The sequence below is a fragment of the Meleagris gallopavo genome, chromosome 13 (genome assembly GCF_905368555.1).
Source record: "Meleagris gallopavo chromosome 13, MGAL_WU_HG_1.1, whole genome shotgun sequence".
Lineage (NCBI taxonomy): Eukaryota > Metazoa > Chordata > Aves > Galliformes > Phasianidae > Meleagris > Meleagris gallopavo.
Window position 1 is genome coordinate 402259 of NC_139416.1, and position 25174 is coordinate 427432.

Here is a 25174-nt window from a genome sequence, read left to right on the forward strand (position 1 = left end):
TATTCCTTCGGCCGGGCTGCCTTTGCAAACAAACAAACAAACAAAAATTGTAATTTAAGGGGGATTTTATTTTGGGCGATGGCACAGTCGGCCATAATACAAAAAGTTATAGAACAACAAAATTAGCAAATAAAAACGCTGCAAAATAAAATAATAAAATAAGAACGGTAAAAAATAAAATTATGAAGGCGCTGACAATGTAATAATAAAATACTGAGAACTACATAGTAGAAAATAGAAATACTGAAAAGGAGAGACTAAAATGAAATAGTAAAAAGAAAAAAAAAAAGTAAAAACCGAGAGGCTGAGAATGAAATATTAAAAACGTAAAAATTAAAAACAATAAAACAAAAAATGAGCCCAGAATGACCGCGGCGCGCCTTCCCCGACATTATGGCGTCCTCTGGCGGCCGAAAGGTGAAGCTGCAGCAGTGTGACGTCACCAGTGTGGTGTGACGTAATGCCATTGGAAATTGAAATGGCCCCCCAAAATAGCAGAGCTATTGAATAGCGGACATGTCAGAGATGGTCGTAGCTCAAAGGGTGGGGATGGGATGGGGAAGAGATGAGGATGAGGATGGGGATGGCGTTCGACTGGGGATGGGGATGGGATGGAATGGGATGGGAATGAGGATGGAGATTGGGGTGAGAATGAGATCAGTTAGGAATAGGGGTGGGGATAGGGTAGAATGAGGGTGAGAATGGGCTGAGGATGGAATGGGATGGGAATGGGAAGGGGATGATGGAATGGAATGAGGATGAGGATGGGATGAGGATGAGAATGAGATGGAATGGGGATGGGGGTAGAATGGAATGGGAATGAGGATGGGACAGGAACTGGATGGAGATATAGATGGCATTTGAGTGGAATAAAGATAAGGATAGGAAGGGAATAGGGATGGGGATGGTCTGGGAATAGAGGTGGGGATGGGGTAGCAATCACCATGGGATAGAGGTGGGAGTGAGATGGGATGGGGATGGAATGAGATAGACGTGGATGAGGGACAGAGGTGGGGATGGATATGGGATGAAGATGGGAAGTGTGTTGCCTGGGTTGTAATTAATACTGTTTCAGTAATGTCCCCAATGCTGTTAGGAGCCATTTCTTGCAGAGCAGCAGGTGTTCAAGGGCCCAGGTGCTGTGTGACAAAATGTGTGCAGAGAGGAAGAGAAGCACACAGCTCAGGGTGATCCCATTACTTCTCCCCCAAGAAAGAAAAGCAGTTGCAGGGCCCCATAGGTCAACAGTGGAGATGCATTGGCCCTTTGCCGCAAAGTACGGCCATCAGCAGGGCTCATTCCCAGCTGTTCGGGTGCTTGGTTAGTGGGCGGGATGCTCTGCTTGATGTACGGTTCCCCAGTAATGTCTCCTCCCGTGTGGAGCTGCAGATGGCAGCATGTGCTGGCAAACCGGCTCTGAGCAGCAGAAACATCCGTCTCCACCTATTTCCAGCGCTGTATTTCCGTATAAAAGAAAGAAATCAAAAGCTTAGGTAGGCTGATAAAAGCCATACGTGGAATCATGGCATCAGCCCTTATCCTGCTGCTCCATCCCTTGCCCAGCGATGTGGCAGGGATCTGGGGAGGAGCTCGGTGCCATGGACAGGGGGATCTCCCCAAAAACGGGACCTGGGGACAAGGCTGTGAATGGAGGGCGTGCCAGGGCTGCTCCTAGAGCACTGAAGACAAAAGAGAGAGGCCTCGAGTTGCACCAGGAGAGGTTCAGGGTGGGAATTAGGACAATTTCTTCTCCAGAAGAGCGGTGATGCAGTGGCACAGCAGCCCAGGAGGGGCGATTTCCCACCCCTCGAGGCGTCCCAGAACCGTGGGGATGTGGCACTGAGGGACGTGGGCAGTGGGCACGGTGGGGTGGGCTCGGGACTTGATCAGAGAGATCTTTTCCAACCTCAGCGATTCTATGACTGTATGACTCGATCCCTTCTCCCATGGATTCAGCTCCGCTCAGCGGGGTGCATCCTGATGGAGCAGCACCAGAGCCGTGGGTCCCAGTGTGGGGCTCTGGGGCTGCACTGATGGCAACTTTATGTGCTCAAAAAAAAAAAAAAAAAAAAAAAAAAAAAAAAAAGTGATTTTTGTCATAATTCCCCTTCCCTTGGGAGGAGAAGTGAAGAGGGAGTGGGGAAAGAAGCAGCCGGAGACGGGGAGGGGAGAGCCCGGAGTACAGACAAACATTCTCTTTATTGAGCTACACATGAATTTTCCATTAGTCAGAGAAAGAGATTGGCAGTGTGTAATATATCACAGAAACCTCACTGATTGGTAATAGAAAGGCTTAGAAAGACCTGGCGCTTTATATATATATATATATAATATTTTTAGTTTCCTCTTTATTTATTCATTTCCTTTTAAACAGGTGTGACTGCTCTTCTTCAGCAAAGGTAACTCTTAAAAGTGAAACTGTGACGACATCTCATTACTAATCAAGTAGAAATGGCGAAGGATTGGTCATGAAAACTGTGGCTTTAATGTAAACACTACATTCGATTTTTTTAATCTTTTTTTTAAATCTTTTGTGGTTTTGTGTGTGTTTTTAAAATTTTTAAATTATTTTCCTTCTCCCTTTTTTATTTTTTTCATCTTTTTTTTAAGATTTTTTTTTGAGATTTTTTTCTTTTTTTTCTTTTTTTTCTTTTTTCTTCTTTTTCTTTGCAGCACAAACATCCCCACATGAGAGAAAAAACACCATTCACTAAAAGGGAGGAGTGTGGGGGGCGGGGGGTGTGAAGAAAAAAGCAGCACGGAAAAGCATTCACTGGAAAGAGTTAAAAATGAAAAAAAAAAAGAAAAAAAACAAAATTACCCTAAACAAACAAACAAACAAACAAAAAAAAAAAAAAAAAGAGGGAGAGAGAGAAAGAAAAAACAAATGTATATATGTATACCCCTTCCCTGGAGCCCCCAGATCAACCCCGGATGACAAGAGAGGCGGTGGCCGTGGTGAGGTGGGGTGGGAGCTCAGAGGGCTGTGCTTCTGCATGGGGAAAAATGGGGGAAAAAACCCCGGAATGGAGAACGGCACCGCCCGCACCCCCGGCTGCCGGCTGGGAGGGGGGGGTCACCTACGTAGGGGGAGGACGGGGGGAGGATTAAAAAAGAATGAAAGGAAAAAAACAAAACAAAAAGAAGAGAGCGGATGGCAGCTCATCTCTGCCCGCACTGAGTGCCGCTGTGCGTCCTGCCCGACCGCCGGGGAAGGGATGGGAGAAGGGCTGCAGCTCAGCTCCCTGCTGGCCAGGACGTGTGGTCAGGAGCGAGCTCTGCCATTTCTATCATTTCACTCTTTAAAAATAGAATAGAGTAGAGTAGAGTAGAGTAGAGTAGAGTAGAATAGAATAGAATAGAATAGAATAGAATAGAATAGAATAGAATAGAATAGAATAGAATAGAATAGAATAGAATAAAAAAATAATAGCCATCCTTGAGTAGGGAATGAACCCATTCACCCCACAGAAATTTTAAATTAAAAAAAAAAAGAGAGAAAAGCAATAAAAAAACCCAAACCCCAGAGCAGGTGGGAAGGTCCCCCCTCCTGCCCGCGGCTCTGAGACCAACAGAAAGGTGGTGGTGGATTTGTTGTTTCGTTTGCTTTGTTTTTATATATATATATACGTATATATATAATTTCCTTACGCCTTTTTATTTACCAACTCGCATGATTATGGTTACGACTGTTTCCGTCCCGCTGTTTCTCCCGTTGCGCTCGGTGTGTGTGGTGCGGTGTGGGTGGGTGCGCGGGGCCCGCAGCCGCGGCAGGGCTCAGTACAAGCCGCAGCCCCGCAGGTTGTTGGCGATGATGATGTCGGTGACGGCGTCGAACACCACCTGGATGTTGTTCGTGTCCGTGGCGCACGTCATGTGGCAGTAAATCTCCTTGTTGGGCGAGCGGTTTTTGCTCTCGAATTGTGCTTGGATGTAGGCGGCCGCATCCTCGTAGGTGTTGGGACCTGTGGGCACAGGGGATGGCACGGGGACGTCAGGTTGGACCCCATCGAGCTGATGCTCACTGGGCAAGGAACAGCCCCAAACTACTGTTTTTTCCTTTTTTTTTAGCCATTTCAGCTTTCTTCCATGGGAGCCAGGATCTCAGCCTTGTGCCCCGGCACCATGGGGCTGATGGCTCCGCAGGAATGGCCCTTTAGCCCCTTCTCCCCTTTTCTACCCCATTTCCCACTCCAATTTCTCCCTTTCCCCCCCATCCACCCTTTTTGCCTCAACATTTACCCCTTTCCTCCCTCTTTGCCAGCAATTGGGTTCTGCCAGAGGCTCCTCCCTCCCCAGGTGCCACAAATTGCCCTCCCCACCCCACCCACCTATTTCCCCCAGCAAATGGAGACTGTGATGGAGGACACTCATCTATCCACAAGGATGCCCACCCATCCCCAGGGGTTCCAATCCATCCCCAGGGCTGCCTATCCATTCCTGTGTTGCCCATCCATCCCCAGGGATGTCCATTCACCCCCAGGGATGCCCATCCCAGCAGCACCGATGAGTCCCCACCACACATCGCATAGTGTTGGGCAGCCCCAGGGCCAAACGTCAGCGGAAAGAGTTGGGACGTCCATTGGGTGCCCCCTCCACTGTCACCCGTGGGTGGGACAAGGGACTTGCTTGGGGTGGGCCAGAGGCACCCTGTGGTGTGTGGGAGCCCCTCGGTGCCACACCAATGCCCTTTGCTTGGTGCTTTGGGGAGCTCTGCAGGCTGGAGGAGGGCCAGATGTTCGGGTCGAAAAATGTGCATTATGGCATTAAGCAGCTTACAGTGATGAGAGTGGCTGCACCAGGCTCCTCGCAGGGAGCTATAAAGCCTGAATTATGCCCCTGAAATCGCCTTTGGGAGAGTCACTGTTATCTGCAGATTTAGTTTCCTTTTCAAGTGCGCCTGCTTCCCCTCCTTTCAGACACAGAATGTGGTCGTAGGGCTGGCCCCAGCCTTGGGGATGGAAAATGGGCTGATGTGCTTTGGGGATCGGCCAGGAAGGACAGTGGGAGTGGTGCTGTGTCTGTGCTGGGATCCAGGAATGTTGTGGCTGGGCCCATCTGCATTACCCTGGGGTGCCCATGGGGGCACAGAGGTGCACCAGGGCAGGGGCACCAAGCCCTCATGGGAGGTGCTGGAGCTTCCCAGACGGGAGATAATTTCTTTCCCTTAGAATATTCAGAGCAGACATCTTTCTATTGTGTTTTCTTCGTTTTTTTTGTTTGTTTGTTTGTTTGTTTGTTTTCCCAAGCCATGTTGGTTTCATTTACTCTTTTTTAAAAAGTACGAATCTCCTGTGATTTGAAAGATTTCCACTGTAGAGACTCCTTCCCCCCAGGACTGCACTTTACACCTCACAGAGGGTGAGGTGGGAGCTGTGGCCTTGGGGTGCTCGCAGCCCCACTCCTCTTCGGGCCCCATCAGCATGGCCAAGCGCAGGAGCACCCTGACCACTCGTTGGCCTGGTCTTCTCCGTGCCAATGGCGGCCCATCCCCTTGGGTGGCTGCAGACAACCCAACGGCTGCGCCATGGGGCTGGTGTTGTGTGGGGAGAGGATACTGACCCGTGGCCAGTGAGCGCCTCGGGTGCCCCGTAGGCAGAAGGAGCATTACCACAAGCAGCAGAGATGCTGGTGAAGGCGTTCACAGCACTTCAGAGCGCGGAGCTTTCCGCACTTGGGATGCACCGAGAGCGCTCCGGCTCCCCTTGCTGCAAGAATTCACCAAACATAAACAAGACCCCAAGGAATGCCCAGGGCTGGTGCACCCCTGGAGGTGCCTCAGCATCCATGACCCTCCCCAGCTCTGAGCTGCAGTCCCACACCTACCTGCGTACTCGGGGAAGCAGATGGTCAGGGGGGACTTTTTGATCTTCTCGGCAAATAGGTCTTTCTTGTTGAGGAAGAGAATGATGGAGGTATCAATGAAGAATTTGTTGTTACAGATGGAGTCGAAGAGCATGAGAGATTCGTGCATGCGGTTCTGCAACAGGGAGCATGGAGAGGAGGAGAGAAAGGCAAAGAGAGAGAGTTAGAGGAGAGGAGAACTGGTTTTTCCACACTGAAATGGTTAGGAAGCAAAACCCATACAGTCAGACAGGGGTAAGGGTGAGGTGGGGCATGGGGCTGCAGCTTCTCCTCCACCACCCCCTGCTCCTGGCAGGGCTGATGCTGGAATCACAAGAAACAGTGGAGAAAGAGCTGTTGATTCATCATCTGCCCAAAGAGAGGGCTGGGGAAGGGGCTGCAGGCTCTGGGGTGACCCACCTGTGGGCCACGTGGTGCCATCACGGTGGGGCACAGCCCAGGGTGCAGCAGGTGCTGCCCCACGGAGCCCTCAGCCATATCCTCAGCCTTTGGGAACTGCAGCTCCTGGTTGAGAAATACAGGGCACAAAGGGAGCTGCCGAGCCCACCTCCTGGGCTGCTCTGGGGAGGCTTAAAGCATGTGAGAGCTTGAGCAGGAACATAGAGGAAACGACTAAAAACCGTATTGTTTAGTAGTCCTTTCATGCATGAACAAACCACGCCTGGCCTTCCCTGTGCTGTGGGAGCTGTTAGCAGAGAGAACAGAGGGAAAGGAGAGCAGAAGGAGGCGATGCCGAGGGGCTGCAGGGCTGTGGGCAGTCGGGACGCAGTGCTCCTTCACCATCCAGGAGCGTGCAGGTGCTCCCTAATGAAATGATGACCCAATTACACATTTTGGAGTTTTCCATGAATGTTTTATTAGTGAGTCATTTTCTTAGCTACACTTCGGCTGCAGCTTTTGCATGCAAAATTTAGCAGATGTCTGATTTCATCTCGAAAGGCTTTGAGATTACGCTGTCGTTTCCTTGGCGAAGCAGAGCTGTGAATGCCAAGCAGCTGCTTTCCAGAGCTTCTGGACCTCATTTGATCCTTATACACATATTTTAAAAACTCCTATTGACTGACTGAAAACAAACCATTACAAGTGGACGCGACTCTTCTCACCTTGGCCAAGCGGCCTTTGCAAAAGGGCTGGAGTTTTTCCGCAGGCAGCAGGGCAGGTTTCGTTTCCTTGTTCACCCCACTTCGTTCCACACGTACATTATAAAGGAGTGGTGGAGGAGCGGAGGAAACAAAGGCTGTGCCTGGGGGATGGAAGCCCCAAATGCAGCAAGAACAGCCCTGATGACTTCCGGACACCCATGCAGGACATCATCCTGGAGGAGATGTTAGGAAACCCTACGACAAATACACAAAGGAAAACCCTTCTTCCTGAGCCTCTGGTGCTCCTGGAGCTGGTCCTTAGCTCTGCAGGATGGAGCTGTGAGGCCAGGTCCTGCTGAAGCCGCAGCGCTGAATACAGTGAAGGCAGCAGCAATGACAGCTGATTTTCCTACGCTGAGGCTGATGGAAAATTTTCCCTTGCTTTCTTCAAACTGGTATTCATGCTTTCTATTTCTTGCCTCCGGTAATGCAAGCCCTTTGGATCAAACACAAAAGAATAAAGTGACACGAGTGTTATTTTGAGGGGACCGAAAGGTGCTCCAAGTATTGTGTCACCATGGTGGGGGAGAAGCACGATTTGCTGAAATGAACCAGAAATAGCTCTTTTGTCGCTGTGCTGGCGCTGATTGACAGAGGTAGAACATCGCAATGCTTGCTGCTGGTGCTGGGTGTGCAGCCACGACGCTGGAGGAAGGCTTGGGGCAACGCCGGCAACAAGCCGAAGACGCCGTCTGCAATGCATGGTGCCAAATCGCCATGCTTTGTCTGACTGCCTTTCATGCAGATGCTTGCAACAGGAGAGCCTCGCAGAAGAAGGCCTGGTCTTCAAAAGAGCGTGGTGCACAAGGCTGTTCTTTACCCTGCAGTGTTGCAGCTGGCTGCTTGCGTTGGCAATGAGCAGTGCGACACAGCCATGTTGGGGTGAAGATCTCTCACCTTATGGCTTCATCCTTTGTCAGTGCTCTTCCAGGTGCGAGGCCAGAGCAGGAAACCCAGCACGTGGATGGCTGCTCTATGTGCACGGAGCAGAAGAACAGCCGATGCTGGGGCCAAGAAGCAGAACATGCCAAGGGAGACCAAATAAAACCCTCTCACACTAGAAAAGAGCTGGCACTTTATTAACATTTTGTAACTAATAAATACATTACTGACAGCCAATAAATTATTACAATAGCTAACGTTCTATTAAACCAGTGGACAGTCACTCTTCGTACAAAATTACAGTTAATGCGGTTGGGGCCATCAGACATGCGGGAGGAGCGGCTCGGCGGTCCGGTGGGAGGAGGGGATGGCGCCCAGAGCCGCGGTGACGGTCACTGCTCCTGTGTCGAGCTGCAGGGGGAAAGGAAGAGTGGGGAGAGGGTGTTGCATTGGGAGTGGGGTTTTAGTAGGGCTGGGGTTCCTCTTTCAACTCTGTGTGCGAGGCGGAGGGCTGAGGCTGGTCACGGTGAAGGCACTGTGGGGCACTGGGTGCTGCCAGAGCTCCCGTCCCTGCGGGGTCGTTTGCACGGCTGTGCTGCACTCTCTGAGGGGGTCCCTAAGGGCTCAGGAGATGTGGCCTTTGGAGCATGCGGCTGTGCGTTCAGGTGTGCTTGTGGGTGTGTGCTTATTGCTATCAGCCCCTGGAAAGGTTTTCCTCCTACGGGGTTCTGCGTCTTTGGAATTGCCCTTCAGCTAAGTGAGCTGATGGAGTTTTGCCATCTCCCTGAACCTGGTGCTGCATACAGAGCAGCACCACGTTTTCCCTTTCTGCTCGGATCCCTCGTGTGCCCTGCACGTGGTACTCACAAAGGAGCATCACCTCCAGAAGGCACGTCTTTTGGGAAGGAGGGAACAGTACACCAACAGCAGCAGCTGGAATGGAGCTTTAGATGTACAGAATGACAAAGGAAAGGAAAGTCTCCATTGTAGCACTGCCTCCTGTCCCCACTCCCCACCTTGGGAACACTGCCTGGGCTGGCACGTGGGCTGCCCCAGGCTTGCACTGCCTGGGCTGCCAGTCACGGGGAAGTGGTGACACAGCCACATCCAGGGTTAATTCACACTTTCTTCCCTGAAATAGCCCTGCATGCTCCATTCCGGACCCTCCCGAGGCTTTGGTTTGGTGCTGCCTTCACTGGAGACAGCCTCTGTGACTTGGTGAATTGGAGAAAATGTCAGGCACAGTAAAGGTTAGAAACAGCGCACCTCCAAACCCCACATGCTGCTGAGCTGATTCTGCTGATGGGGCTTAATAAGGCCTTGCTGCTGGTGAAGGCACTGGGGCACTTTGCACATGAGGTGCTCTGTCCTGGAGCTGACAGTTACATACACTTAAGGTATCTCTTGGAACTAACATTCAGCTCTTTAGCCTCTCCTCCCTCCTGCTGCTTCCACCTGCCTTACCGTCCTTTGCAACTTCTGTCTCCAACCCAAGCTTCCCAGCTCCTCCCCACTCACCCGTCTCCTGCTCTCCCCCCTTCCCCTCTCCTTGCACTTTTCCTGCTCCATCGCTCACCTCGGCTCAGCTCAGCTCCCTCCCCATGAAGCAGACAGGTCAACCTTCCCCATCTGCTGGTTGGCAGGTGACCAACTCTGTGACTAGCTCTGGAGCCACACCTCCAGAATGCAGGGGCATGAGTGACAAATCCACCAGCTGCTGCTGGCTTCCAATGGGGCTTCCAAAAGCACATCCCTGCCTTACAGGTACAGCCCGGCTGCAGGAAACCAGTGTGAATATTTCTGGTGTTCCAGAGCTGAAGTCAGTCTGCACTGCAGTCAGTCTGGAAGGGCTCTGGGACACCTCTCTGCAGTCCCCACCATGGGGCAGAGGGCTGTGGGTTGCCAACAGCGTCCCCAGGGCCACCGTGACATGCACAGAGCCCTGGCTGGGACACATCCTTCCTTGGCACACAGGGAAATCCCCACCATGGGCACTTCCCTATAGCCATTCCACATGAGACCCAGCAAAGCACAACAGGGCTGGGGATGGGAGCCACTTTACTGGGAGCACCAGGCAGATCTTAAAATTAATTCTGAAAATATTGAGGTAAAACTGCTATCTGCAACAGTTTTAGGCATCGCTTGGGAGGTGCTGTAACTGTGCCTGTCTCACTCAGGCCCCAGTGGCTGTGTCACTAATAGAGAGCAGAGCACAGAGCCAGGCTGCTGGGGCTCTTCCTGGGCCTCCAGGGGCAGGAGCTGCAGCGATGGGATCAAAACGATTTGCTGCTGCCCAGGAGATGGCAATTTTGGAAGAGATAAATAGCAAGCATTACAAATATCCCTTAATTTCAAGGAGAAAAAAAAATGGATTTGGATCCAAACTATGCTGTTGCTGACAAATATTTTAAGGCTTTGATTATTATTTTTTTTTTAAATGGGGTATTACTGTTTTTGGCAGTTGAAATGCACTTTTTGGGAAATGCATCAGCTCCTTCTACAGCACTGCAAATGGGAACGGAGGAGCAGAAAGATGCAGCAAGAGGAATTCACCGAAAATAAACCCAAATAAGCCAGGAGAGGGCCGGGGAAGGTGGGACGCTGCAGTTCTGGGCAGAGGGAAGGGTTCACGTGTTCCTTCCTCATCGCCCTCCAAGGAGGGGAAGCAGAAGGGGGACCTGTCTGCTGAGGCCTCAGTAGAGTCCGCAGCCCCGCAGGTTGTTGGCGATGATGACGTCCGTGACAGCGTCGAAGACGAACTGGATGTTGTTGGTGTCGGTGGCGCAGGTGATGTGTGTGTAGATCTCCTTGTTGGGAGACTTGTTCTTGCTCTCGTATTGCGCCTGGATGTACGCCACTGCCTCGGTGAAGGAGCTGGGGCCTGCAGAGAGATGAACCCAGAGAGGAAGAGCTGGTTAGGGGGTGCCCATGAACCTGCACCCACAGCACCGCGTCCTAGGGCACCGCGCTACAAAGAAGTGTTGGTGGTTCTGTTTCTTTTTCTTTTGAAAGACAAAAATGCTCACTCAGAATCAAAGAAGGGCCCTGTCCAGCCTGACCTGTCTCCATCACCTCGCTAGGCCTTTCGGATGACTTAGGATTGCAGGGCCAAAATCGTGTCGGGAGGAGTTCCTCATTAGGAGTCTCTGTGCCAAACTGCAGCCCTCACGCATGAGGCAGTGTTCTAAGAAGCTCAAGGGTGGCCAAGCACCAAAAAAAGTCATCCTGGATGACAGGCACTGTCTGACACACAGCTCCACCTGGCACAGATCTGGGAGGCTCGACTTCCCCCGGCCCCTGCATGGATCCACGCTTGGATCCTTCCCCCTCAATTGGTGTTTTCACAGAATCACTGAATATCTGGAGTTGGAAGGGACCCATAAGGATCATCAGGTCCAATTCCTGCAGAGACACTGTTACAGGACAGTGAAGCTCTCCCTGGGGCTGTGATTTGCTGCGGTTGAAGGCAACAAGGAGTGGCTGTCATCTGTACCCCCACTGCTGTCTGAAAACATGGAGGCCAGAAGACTTAAGATGTGCTTGAGGTATGACAAGGATGTGTGCCAGGAGCAGGATGCTGCACGAGGAGCTGTGCAGAGTTTGGGCCAGGTCTGTGTGCTGAGCACAAGCAGGGCACTGGGAGATGCAGGAATGTTGGTTGCTCGAGGATTTAGAATTTAGATCCCGGATGGCCGGAATCACATGAGCTCAGAGCACAGCCTGGATTGCGCTGCTGTGCAGCTGAGCACTGTGGATTAGTTGAAAGCGCGGGTGAATTAAGGGGATGGAAATAGGCGGTGCTCTAGCATGCAGCTAGCACATTTGTGAATGCAGATCTCTAATAATTCTCTGCCAGCAGAACTAATGGACATCAGAAACTTCATTTCATCAAAAGCATTTTGTGTAACCGACTTTTGATGTCAGAATCCTGCTTGTCTGATTCACAGGCTTTCATCAAATATTTTTTTTTAACTCCAGGACAACTTTCCACTTCACACTGCTTTTCCCAATGCTACAAGGCGTTTGCTATGGGCTGGGCATCCAGAATGGCACCTTGAGGGAATCTGGAGTACGCTGAGAGCTGGAGAGCGTTGCACTGGCTCAGCCTGGGATGAGGTGTTCTTGGAGCAAACCATATTTGTTTTCCTCCCGGCACTTGGATGGGAACTGAGGGCTGCCCCCAGTACAGAACTCATCTTGGGGAGGACAAATAGCATCTAACACTTCCTGGCTGCTCCAACCTCTGCCAGCAGAAGTATGGAAGGGTGCTATTTGGGAATGGGGTTACTGGGAGACTTCAGGGAGGATTAACTAAATTAGGTGCACAAAACTTGATGAGGAAAGAGTGAAAGGTGCAGGTTTGTTGCACAGAGGAAGAGGGGAAGATAAAAATCTTCCAGGATAAAGAACACAGTGATCAAAAAGAGAGCAAGCAACATCCTAATCTGCAACCACGAAAAACATGAGGTTGGCATTACCATGAGCCTTCAGACACAAAGTCTGTGCCATTTCCATTGTTAGATCATAGAGTCATATCATAGAATGGCCTGGGTTGAAAAGGACCACAGTGCTCATCCAGTTCCAACCCCCTGCTGTGTGCAGGTCACCAACCAGCAGCCCAGGCTGCCCAGAGCCACATCCAGCCTGGCCTTGAATGCCTGCAGGGATGGGGCATCCACAGCCTCCTTGGGCAACCTGTTCCACTGCCTCACCACTCCCTGGGGGAAAAACTTCCTCCTAATATCCAACCTAAACCTCCCCTGTCTCAGTTTAAAACCATTCCCCCTTGATCTATGATTATCCACCCTGGTGAAGAGTTGCTCTCCCCTCCTGTTTATATTCTCCCTTCAAGTATTAGATCTTTTAGTATAGATTCAAATATAGACCTCTTAGACTAATGTGCCAGGAATATTGTGGTTCTGCCTGGAGCAAGGGGACAAGTAGATGGCTGAGATGTGGTGGTGGTGACAAACAATTGGACCTTCCCCGCAGAGGAAACATGCAGATGCTCCTCAGAACTCAGGCAGAGTTGATGATCCACCATGCAGCCCAGAGGAGCAGGATTGGATTGCTCTTCCCTATTCACAGCAAAAACGAAGTGCTCAGAGGTAGAGGAGCTCTGGTTAATAATTTGTTGGCCTGCCCAGAAATGTGACGCTCCTGGTGCTCCTGGTTCACAGCTATGTTTTCTGACAAAGAGATCCGCTTCTCTGTCTGTCAGCTTGATTCATGTGGATGTCTCTGGTGAACTTAAATAATTCATGATGATAAAAGCTTATTTTTATGATGCCCTCTTGGAATGGTAATGAAGGTTTGTGGGATCTGCAGTGGGAAGCAGCAGGGTGCAGCTGCAGACTTTGCTGGGCGATGTGTTCCCATCATGAGCAGGTCAGGCACCAGGCAGGCAGCAGGAAGCAGGGCTGTGCAATTCCCTGCAAATGCCATCACTGTGCCAATACCCTGACCATGCAAATGCCCTGATGAGCAGCGGTGGCTCTTCAGTGCCGAAGAACTTCTAAGTCACTCCCGTGCTTTTTGTGACCCACTGGAGATGATTGGGAATTTAGTGAAGATAAAAAAAACCTTCTGCAGAGAAATTGATGGGAGCACAGCTGTGCATTCAGAACTCTTTCAGCTCACTGCCTGCCTCGGTGGGGAGCGCAGCGTGCAGCCCTCCCATCCCTTTGCCCTGCACCCCACACATGAGCTTTCTCATTACCTGTGTACTCAGGAAAGCAGATCGTCAGTGGAGATTTCTTGATTTTCTCCTCAAATATGTCCTTCTTGTTTAGAAAGAGAATGATGGACGTATCTGTGAACCACTTGTTGTTGCAGATGCTGTCAAACAGTTTCAGTGATTCGTGCATGCGGTTCTGCAATGGAAAGAACATATCAGGCCAAAGGCACTGACTCGGGGCTGTTCAACACGTAAGGAAATCTAAAACAACTAAATTAAGGAGGAAAACAAACAAAACAAAAAAACCACAACAACTACAATATACATCATAAATGTATATATACATACAGCTGAACATACACATACGGCATCCCTATAACAATGCACATATACATACACAGATGCAGTCCCTATAATGTCTGATGTACAGTTAGTAACTGTAGGGCATTCAGCTATATAGAGCTGTTCTGATTTCGCATAGCAAACAATTTGGATGATCCCAGCTCACAGAAATCATCATGCACCATGCACGGACCAGGAGTCACGTTTGCTCTTTGATCAGATTCATGTGTCGGTGCAGCTCATGCAGATTTTCCAAATTTTTTTTTTCTTTTTTCTTTTTTTCTTTTTAACTTTCTTGAGCGTGTGCAGCACACAATCGGTTCTTTACATTAACCAAGGACTGGTAGATCCTTGAATTAATCTCGAGTTGGAAGCAGACCTGCAGGTGACATAAGCTGGGGAATGACCTTGCCGTGAGCTTTGCCTTCTCAGTTATTTTGTTTAGTGCTGTTGTCTGGGCTTGTCTAGGAATTTCGGAAATTTGCTTTTAGTTCTTTTTGAACAGAAAGTGTTCGGCAGAGAGGAGAAAAAGAGGAAAAATATTAAGAAAAACACAGAGAAGGGCATCTAAAAACAGCGAGCTACGAGTCAGGCAGCTACCAGTGGCGTTAGCCCACGCCCTACAAAAGAACATTAGCTGCTTGCCATGAGGTCAAGAAGTCAGCGTTGTGGTTAAAGTCATGCAAAAAACACACAGGAAAGGAAAGAGAGAAAAGGAGTGAAAAAAGACCGGTGAGAGAGCTGCACGGCCCACCGCACAGCGGGAGGAGCTCACGGCAAAGTCACCCTACCACCATCTTCCCCCCTGCTTCCAACTCCAAACTCAATGGTTTTTTTTGTGTGTTTTTTTTTCTTGGTTCAAGAGAAGCTCCATACCTGCCAAATTTGGTTGGTGTCTCAAATGCTCATTTTTGGGCCCTTGTTTGGCTAGGCAGGGTCGCGGAGGTGCCGAGGCTCGGTGCTGCTTGGCCGTCGGTGCCCGCGTCCGCCGGGCGCGCTGAGGACGCGGTTATGGCACAGCGTGGGGCTGCCGAGGCACGCGCAGGACTCGCAGACGTCGCGGCCGCGCGGTCGCAGTGCCGATGGATTTTGGCGCAGAGCGGCGCAGCCCCCCAATATCTGGCAATCCTGCAGGGCAGGACGCGGCCCCACCCCGCTCCGATCCGCGCACACGTTATCGAGCCCAGAGCGGTGCCGATTAACGCTCCCCTTTGCATTGCTGCACTTGAGCTGCTGACGGGCGCAGCCTGGCGGGACATGACCCCCCTCCTCCACAACGGCACAGCAGGAGGTTGTAACCACGTGCAACGTGCAAATGCAGAAATACACGTAGTTAGCGGTGCCGGCCGCAATCCGCGTGTGGGGATTGTCCCAGGTCTGTGTGCTGTATCCCTGCTCGCTCGCTGCATTGTGCCTGGCGTCAGAACTGTGCCCGTATGGAAACCCACAAACATTTGGTGTGGGCAGCACGCAGGGCCCACTGGGAGGAGAGGGGAGACTGGAGGGGGGTCAGGGGAACGAGGAGCAAAGACCCCCGACTGCTGGTCAGCAGGGTCCCCCACGGAACATTTGTGAAAGCATTTTTACCGTCTGTACTGACTGAAAACAAAAGCAGAGAGAAATACAGGAATGCATCCCATGGCATCGTCGTACTTACCGTGCCACCTCACTGCCCTTCCCAGCAAAGCCTTGCTGCACACCAGGCATGGCCCACAGCAGCACGGCTGTGCCAGGGCCCCACAGAAGCCCCCCTGCTCCCCTCCTACTAGGCACCACAGTGCTTCCCAAGGAGCAGGCGACTCGTAGCACTCAGTCTCAGCCAGAACATATACACTGCACCAATCAGGGTATTCCTGGAGGGATGACGGTTAGGGCAAAATTCTGTGATCCTTTCTACTTCCAGAGACAATTCTGAAGCCCCATGGGGCTGCCTGACCTGGCCTCTCTTGTATTTTCCTTGGCAACTAAGTGCTAACTAGCGTGCAAACTATAAGGATATTGGCCAATATCCTAAGCACAGAAACCCCATATCTCCCTCATGGTTTATTTCCGAAGATGCCCAGGCTGCTGCCACTTGCTAAGGAAATTTCTGAGTGCTGCAATTCAATTTTCCCTGCCCAGTGATAGCACAGAGCACGCTAAGTGGGACATGAAAGGAAATACAAACCAACAGGCCAATACTAATGCACATCCAGGGTCACCAACACGGTGCCTCCAACCCATTACGCGTTCAGCAATGGGGATGCAGACAATACTCTCATGTCTTAGCTCAGTATGGATGACCCAAATATCGTCATTCCAGAGGCAGCAATATGCATCCTTCTCCTCTCTTGTGATGGCGCTTTGCAGAAGAAGCAGAGGACCAATGGTTCCTGCGACAGGTCCCATATCATCCCTGTCTTAAAACATGAGGAGGAACAATGCAAACCTGCCTTTGTTCATCATCTCCTGCAATTTCACTGATGGATGTGACTGCTGTCCATCTCTCCTTCCAGTTACAGAATTGAGGCTTTGCATCCAATGATCTCTTCTCATACAACACAACAGTAAGGCACAATTGAGACAAAATAGCACTGTTATGCAAAACCAAGCACTGCCTGAATTTCCGTGTGGGTTTGCTCCTCACTGCTTAAGCATGTAGCCCTGCAGCCAGTACCGGGACATGATGATGTGGGACAAGTGGCATACGATGGTGACTGGGGCAATGTGAGCCATGTGAGTGACTGGGTCTTCCTTTACAAAGCATGATCTACAGGGGAAGATGGGCCAAGAAGTCTCAGATGCAGAAAGTTTTCTTTCTGATCTGGATGTAGAGAAGCAGTTGCCTTCCTTGACATCCATGCGGTTCCTCTTTGTGGTGGGGAGGTGGGGAGAAAACATGTCCCTTATAAAACATGACAACCCTTAGGGACCCTTCCCTACCAGCTTCAGGATGGAGCAGCTCAGTGGGCATTTCACCAGGCTCTTTGCTCAGCCTTGTTTGAAACAATTGCAAGCCATTACAAAACCCCGTGCTTATTGCCAAGAGGATGATGACGTATCAGTAAAAGCTATAGCCTCTGTGCACCAGCTCTGCAAGTGTTTTATGCACTTGGCTTGCAGCAGGGCTCCTTCCTCCCCTTGCCAGCACTGAAAGCTCTGCAGGCATCTTCACACCTGTGCACCCTCCAAACTTTCAGTGGCTTAACCAAGTTGGAAAGTGCCTGCACCACAGCACACATTTCTACAGAAAACAAAATGGAGGATCAGCACCCATACTTTAGCTGCCCTCTTTTTCGTGTTTTCTAAATGAGAAGCAATAAACACTGATTTACGTCATTAAAACCAGCAGATGTGACGGATGCAGGCAGACAGCAAATCAGCTGGCCAAAGAGGTGCTGCATTCTGCTGCCTGTTTGGAGAGGCACTACGCTACCAGGGAGCAGGGTGTATGAATGGGGCCTTGCTGACAGGGTGTCTGCAGGGCTGCACTTCCCACTGCCCATGGTGCAGGCAAGATGCCATGCTGTCATTCTGCTGCTTTGCATTGTCCACACTCTGATGTTGATTTGGGTTAGGCAGGGGCAACCCACCATACAGGAGCAGAATGCTCTCCGCATTTACAGCGAATGTGTAAATGAACAGCAGCTCCCTCTGCTCTCCTGTTGCTCAGCATCCCCAGGAAGGCTTTGTCAGAAGGGAACAGTGAGCAAATGTCAGTGCTGTGCTGGACCCTTACTGATGTAAAAGCAAACCTGGAGCTGCGCAGATTCCGATTTCAGCAGCAGCATCATGGTTTGGGCATCACAGCCAAAGTCAAACCAGCAGAACACCTTGCTCTCCTCTCAGGCTACAACTCAGCTCCCTGCCCTGAACACCTGTCCTCTCCCTGTGTATTGCTCCCACCCCAAGTGTGTCCCCCCACACTCACCCAGCTGCAGGGCTGCGTGGCACTGAGTTATTGCCTGGATTTTTACATCCTGGCAGAAGATTATGGTTCCTCCCTAGTGAATCCTACAGAAAAACTGTGCAACCCTCATCAGGGATAAGGGCAGAAGGAGGTTATATACTGAGGGTTATAAATGAGCAGTCACAAGGAGGTGCAGGGTATCTTCATCGGTCTGCTTAGCTACCTGGAGGTACATAGTCATGATGTAAATACCCTGAATTCTGGTCCCAGTACCACCTAAACAAACTTCAAGTAATTTCATTCAACAGTTTGCCAGCACTCAAATAGCCAGTTTGGAAAAGGCTGGCTCCTCCAGTCTTTTGGAAAAAACAAGTGGTAACTAACAGCATACTTTCCTCGATTTCCTCCTCACCAGCAGGACTGACATCTCACAAGCAGGAGAATAAAGACCCTCAGACAGACAGGGCTGGCAGGTGTGAGACTGAGCATAGATGAAATAATTATCCAGGTTGAAGTATGGCTTTTGGCTCCTTTTTGTTAGACAAATGCAACCGGGTGCTTGCTGCACTTGTTAGTCCTGAAAGCTTTCATTTCCATCACACTGAATGAATGGCTAGAATACAGTAATGAGTCCTCTCGCATCCTTTCCGTGTATTTAACTCATTTGTATTAATAGCACTCTTTCTAATATCAGAGAGCACAGGTCCCTACTAACTTTATTTCCAGATGGTATTTTGAGCCTAATGTCACAGTAGGAAGTTATAAAAGCTCTCCTGAAGCAAATTACCTAAGGAATCAAGCAGTTCCACTTTTACTCATGAAAATGAATTTTTGTAGCCTGAAGAAATAGGTTCTGCTCCTTGCCTGAGCCTGCCTCAGGAGGGCACCTCGCTCCCACACCTCTACACCACTATAGGACCTCTTCCTTCCATTTCTTTTAAAAGCCCACCCATCTGCCTCTCTGCTTCCGGACACAGAGTCCTGTTAGCACACTTTGAAAACACAGAGATCAACCAGAAAAGAGAAGTAAAACACTGTGACTTCACCAGCACATGAACCATTACCTGGAATGCAGAACTTGTTTTTGGGGAGTGCGGAGGAGGACAAGCCTCCTTGGGATGTCAAAGGGGCAGCGACGCACAGAAGCACGTAACTGCAGTCCCACAGCCAGCACATGGCCGTCTCCCAGCGGTGCTGGCTCCATGACATCCCATGAAGAAGCACGGGACCCTGTGGGACCCGCTTGGCACTCACCGTGGTTTCGTCTTCATGGAGCACCTGGTCGTAGCCGCTCAGCGCCACGCAGAAAATGATCGCCGTGACGTCCTCAAAGCAGTGGATCCACTTCTTGCGTTCCGACCGCTGCCCTCCGACATCGAAGAGCCTGCGGCACAGGACAGGACCATCAGCGCTCGCTCGTTGTGGGGTGAGGGAACCTTCAGCAGTTTGGGCACTTTCCTGCCAAAATGTTCCTGGAAGGCTCCAAACGCAGAGCAAGAGGTTGATAACCTCTGGCTCGGTCTCTCTGCTGGCTGTCATCATGTTCATCAATACACAGAGCTTACTGTGTATGATCAACTCATTTTGGAAAAAAGATTTGGCCAATATTTGTCTATTTATGAGACTTGGGGCCAATCTCATATTGTCTTTCCAAGCAAAGAAGTGTTGGTTGGGTTAGAAGAAGGCAGCACAAGCTCCAGTCTTAAAAAGAGCTGTTTGATATACAAACAGGAATTATGAGACAAGATTTACAAACTTATGGTACTGATGTCTCCCAGAAATGCCTCAACACCAACTTCCTTGGTGTGTGCAATTTGAGACTCACCTGAAGTGGAGGTTTTTGAATGTGAAGTGGGTTTCTACGATGCCAGTTGTTTTGACCCTGGTTCGAAGGATGTCCTGCTCCGTGGGCTGGTAGTCTGCAGCTCCGATTCGATCTAAGCTGTCTAGGTAGCTAAGTGGAAGAGAGGGAGAAAAGAAAACAACCAGATAAGAATAAGGCTCCCATTAATCTTTGCCAATCTCAGATAAATCCTCCGGCTTCCTATTAATCATTTTCAATCTCATTTTCATGGCTGAACGTATTGTAGTTAAAGAAGAAAACTCTCCCATTCTGAGAAAAAAAACCACAAACATGAACCAAACCCACAATCCCAACTATAAAATCTGATAGCAGACCGAAAGCAGGAAATTAAGTGTTCGTGCATTGTAAGCCCTGATTGCAATCTGTGAAAATACATCGTTTTAATATTACTTGCTGGTTTTATTCCCAGAGGGACGAAGGTCCTGGTCGGCCCCTTGTGCTAGGTGCTGCCCACATGCAGCTCTCAGGACTTACTCAAAGCACTGCAGCTTTGCTAGAGAAGAGGCTGTAGCAGAGAGGATCAGCTGGGTTGAGCACCCTTTGGAGGATGCTCTCTGCTGGGAAGGGACCAGGTCAGGCTGCTTTCTGGGATGGCATGCCGAGTTAAGTCAGACAAATCTGCCCCACGTAGCTTTGGTGTGGAATCAAACATCAGAGCAGTACTGTGGGAGATAAACTGCTTGGCCAAAAGCCAGGGGCCAAGAGCCTAGACGTGATGATTTGCAAGTTTGCATAAAGGTCTTTTGGGAAGTGGAGGGCTCATTTTCTAAAACGTTTAAGGATATTTACCCTTACTCTCACCCTGGCTTAAAATCGATGACCATAGGCAATGCTTCACCATACTGGAACTTTGGGCATTAAGTCCTACCTTTTGGTGTGGAATGTTGTAGATGATGCCCTACAGCTGTGCCCATATGAGCACAATCCATTTTTTCATCCACATTCAAGCTGATTTTTCCAAACAACCCGAGACAATGAAACACAATGAAACAGTTTTCAAGGAAACAAGGAATTTGATTTGGAGTACCAGTCAGTGTGAATGGCAAGCACCTAGCTGCATCACTCAGTGAACTCTTTCCCACCACTGCTGAGCTGAACACAGACACTCAACGGTGGTGACGGGCTGATGGTTGGACGAAAGGCTCTCAGTGGTCCTTTCCAACCCTCATGATTCCATGATTCTATGGTTCCTAGAGGAGGACAGGTGTGCATTACAGAGCCCAGCTGCCTACCTCCAGATCCAGGAGCTGCCATCTCAAGTCTGTGAGATGCACTGTGACTACAGCAAAGCAAATCTGTCCACAAGCAGCAGTATGGCCCTCTGGATCTCTGTTTTTTGGGCATCCTGCATGTTACCCAGCAGTAAGAGGAGCTGTGTATATGTCAGGAAAAGACATCATCTTCACCAGTAAGTATGAGTTTAGAGGGAGTGAAGGTTTTGTCGTTCGTTTTTGCTGAAGATTTGCAGGAATTGTGTCACCCAAAGAAAAGTAAATAAGGAGAGTTATTTTTACTGTGCCTTTTTTCAAGCATTTAAAGAGACTGTGGTTTCATGACAGATGCTCTCTTAATAGTCTTGTGATGGGCTGTGGATAGATGAATGGGGCTTCATTGGCTCGTCGCTGAAACGAGTGCCTTCGCTGTGACGGCCGAGGCCATGATCACTCATCTACTCACAGCTGGTTGTCAGTTCCTGTTATTTAAGAGACAGCTGCATTCCTTCACGCATCCGCACAGACCCAGAAGCTCTGCAGCGCTGCAATTCAGAGACTCAAGCTTCCCCTGTCCTCCAGAACAAGATCTGAAATGCTAAGGGGTAGAAAGTGGAGCTATAAGAGATCAGGAATGGTGTTTCCTCCTGCAGGTGCCCTGCAGACCTTGGTCTCTTCCTCCATCTCCATTTTCTGCAGTTTCCTATGATTCAACTGCATTTTAAGTCATTTCCTATTAATTATTCCTGCCTTTCAGATCCTCCTTTTGTGCTGAGAGTGCAGTGGATGAAGAGCTGCTGCTGGCCGAAGGGCTCAGCATTGCAGCAGCGCAGTGCTGAGTGGTTCTTTCCAATCAGTAATGACATGTGACAATTTGCTCGTGTCCTCCAGGCCTCGGGCCACATGCTGGGGCTGCAGGTGGCTCTCACTGCCCCCACCAGCAGTGACCATAGACAGCAGCACACAAGCAGCTGACAGCCCTGCCCCTCAGCACTGACCAAGCTCTGGATGTGATGCTGTGAATGAACCATCTCTGATGCTTTCTTTGCCCACCTTTGCATCCTTGTGCATGCAGCCACACAGCCTCAGGTGCCTCCATCCACCCACTGTGTGCTGGGGAACTGGGCTGGTGGGATGGGATGCAGCCTCTAGAGGGGGCAGGAAGGTTGCAGTTGAGAGAGGAGAGCTGGGAGGGATCCATCCCAACCCAGTCTGGGATACCTCCATGGGAAACTGCGCTGGGAGAGTCTGTCCAATGAGCAGTACGATGTGCAGGCTGCAGGGTGATGCTTCCCCATGCTAAGGGTGCTGCAGTGGCAGAGAACTCAGCCCCCTCAGTCCTCATGCTGCCAAGCTGTGAGTGAGCTGGGCGCTGGGGCTGGCAGCATGGGGTCACTGCCATGAAACACACCCAGCCCTGGGCCCCAGCCCCTAACTCACTGCTTGCCTTTTCCATTAACTCCTCTCCATCTATTTCCTCATTTCTAGTCTTTTTCAGCATTCTCTATGTGTTTTTCAGTGCCCCAAATTATTTCAGTTTCCTGGGTCTGCAGCTCTCCTGGTAGTCTTGATGAGACTCAACTATCAGTTTATATGAAGTTATATAATATTTTCAGTGTTGTTTTCGAGGCTGCATTCCACAACTATTTACTCTTTTGGTTGCTCTCACCAGGAATCTCTCCCATCCCAGGCTGCGGAATGTTTTCCCTAGACCTCAGCACTGTGTTGGGCTCCATCAGCACCAGCCCTGTGCTCCCTATGCTACTCAGCATTGGGTGGCAGTGCCCTGTACGTCCCTTGAGCTGCCAATCTCAGGCCAAACTGTTGCTGGAGACAATTAGTTGTCGCGACTGACTGGTTTGATGACACATAATCCTCTCTGAAGGCAGCATCTGTTTAACTAGCAGAAATAAGAGCACTTAGGAGGCTGCGGAGTGAGCGCTCGGCTCTCCCCACCCTACATCATCCTTGTTGCTTTGTGCTGGCATCAGAGCATCGTCTGCTCCCAGGCTCGAGGGTACTGCAAACTTGAAAGGAAGTGTATCTGAAATGACACATTGGCTCCTACTTGCCACCCACGTTGCCCAGGGCTTGCAGGGGTTAAAAAAAACTGTAGAAAGGTTAGGAGGTTTCTGCATACATGAATCCTCCTTTAGCATTTGTGCTCCTGAGCCGAGCAGCTCCATTACTGCTTATATCTCTTAACTTAAATGCTTTGTTTTGAAGCAGATTGCAGGTTTCTGAGTCACTTGGTTTATCAGACTTGGGGAGGTGAAGCCCGACCACATTACGCTGCCAAAAGCAAAATGCACAAGAAGCAGTATTTCCCAAAGCCAGAGAGGAACGGATGAGTCTGAGGCTACAAAAGGCTCTACGAGGACTGGATGATGCTGACTTTCCTCACATGGTAGTGTTGAAAATAGGGAGTAAATAAAGTTTCCAATGGCACACGGTAGCAGCACTGCTGGTGCCAAAGAGGTTGCTGCAGGAGTTCCCCCTCTGGGAACACAGTGGTGGTGGCACACACACACTGCCCTGGGGACAGGGACCCTCCCCAGGCACACTGCCCATGGAACCCTCCCAGGTTGGTGCCTGTGCCAGAGGCTCTGCTGGCTGCTGTCCACAATGGAGAAGTGCAGCTGAGGTCCCCAGCTGTGGCCACAGCTGGATGCCTGTGGCACATCTTACACAGGTGTATATTCCTATGGGTTGAGGTCACTGGCAAGAAAATAGTTAATGCTCTGTTCATTTAGTTGTGCTTCCTAAGAATGGCTGTGGGGACACCAGGGTGGAAAAGCAGAAGAGCAAGCCTGGAAAGGGCAGTACCTTATCAGATTTTCCTTCAAGGTGCTGGACTGTGAGTGAAGGGCCACAGGTGGGATACAACCAAGCACGGCAGCACTGGCTTGGGTTGCACTGGAGGGAAGGGCACTACATGTCAGAGAGCTGAGTCACTGCCGGGTTATTTTTTGCTCCTTTACAGAAGTGCTCAAGGGTGAGCTCTGACACGTGGATTGGTAGCTGCTGGAAAGCACTGGCTCTTCAATCAAGGTTAATGATTAAACCTGTCACGAGCAGTCTCACTCTGGATGCTCTTGAGAAGATGTCCCAGCCAACTGATTGTGCTGCACTTGTGGATGGAAAAGGGCATTTCTAATGTGTGTTATCTGCTTCTGGCACTAGATTGTACCCTAACTTCTTCCTTTTGTGCTGATGAACCATAGCAAAATGTATATTTAGCATTGAACCATTTAATATTTATTAACTGCAGAGGAAGGAGCCAGATGAACAGCACCAGGCTTGGGGAATGTCAGTGTAGTAAACTCATAGCATCTTCCACCAGGAGAGGAAACTTGTGTGTTTGCTGCTTCCAGAAGGTGTGATACGGCAGCACAGCTGCTCAGGCCAGGCACCACAGGGCTCCTCCTGCAGGCAGCATGCCTGGCCCTACTGCCCATATTGCTGTGGAGCAAGGGGAAGAAAACCCCAGAGCCCACAACCAGAGCCCAGCAGCACACACAAGGCTGATGTAATACATCTTAAATAACCATCAGTTATGAAATGCTTGAAATGTAGCCAGGCAGTTGTATTGTGTCCCTTCAGCAGTCGATAATACGTTGGTGAAGGAAGCACAGCACTCACACGTGCGCAGATATGATGTCCTCTTGGGGAAAGCAACAGCATGTGGCAAGGCACGTTGCTTGTCTGTGCTGGCAGATGAGCCAGGTGGGCAGGGTAAGGGGCTGCAGAGGGGAAGTAATTTGGTTTGGGTTGGAAAGGACCTTAAAACCCACGCAGTTCTAACCTTCTGTCCCAGGCTTGCTGCCCCCATAAACTCAGGCTGACAAAGCCCCATCCATGGCCTTGGGCACCTCCAGGGATGGGGCACCCACAGCTCTCTGGGAAGCAGTGCCAGGGCCTTACCTGTGCTGTTGGGTTCGCTGCTGGCAGCAGCAGCGATGGTCACCAGGACCATCTTGTGGACTGTGGGGTATTTTCCTGCATGAGCTCTAGGTGCTCACTGCTCTCCTATGAAAATGAGGAGGATGTTCCCCGCCGTTAAAAGGATGTTGCCAAATCTTAACAGGAGGGATGCTGTGCTGCAACGCCTTTTTTGAACCCACACTGAAGTGGAAAGCTGCTGCTGGTCTGGATCATAAGGTGTTTGTTCAGACCTCACTGGCTGCAGGTATGGGAGTGCACCCATGAAAAGGGGAAAGGAGTCGTGCAGGCAGCTGTATCAAGCTTGTACCAAGCTCAGCTTGGGAAATTGATATTAAACTAATGATAGACAGGAGGAAT

The 25174-nt window shown here is 50.2% G+C and overlaps 1 protein-coding gene across 3 annotated transcripts in view; it reads right to left on the reverse strand.

Moving 5' to 3' along the window:
• Positions 1–2180: 2180 nt before the first annotated feature.
• Positions 2181–25174, reverse strand: part of GNAO1 (G protein subunit alpha o1) — a 117991-nt gene continuing 94997 nt past the window's right edge. Inside the window, exons 5-8 of one of the 3 annotated variants that reach the window (XM_085234792.1) lie at positions 19623–19751; positions 19052–19181; positions 5827–5980; positions 2181–3965 (exon numbers count right to left, since the gene is read on the reverse strand). In XM_085234792.1, the coding sequence (XP_085090918.1) occupies positions 3778–3965; positions 5827–5980; positions 19052–19181; positions 19623–19751 (601 nt within the window). In that variant the 3' untranslated portion in view covers positions 2181–3777. Of the gene's footprint in view, positions 3966–5826; positions 5981–8059; positions 10771–13608; positions 13763–19051; positions 19182–19622; positions 19752–25174 lie in introns of those variants that run through there. The other 2 variants (XM_085234793.1, XM_085234791.1) reach the window with 2 other exon arrangements.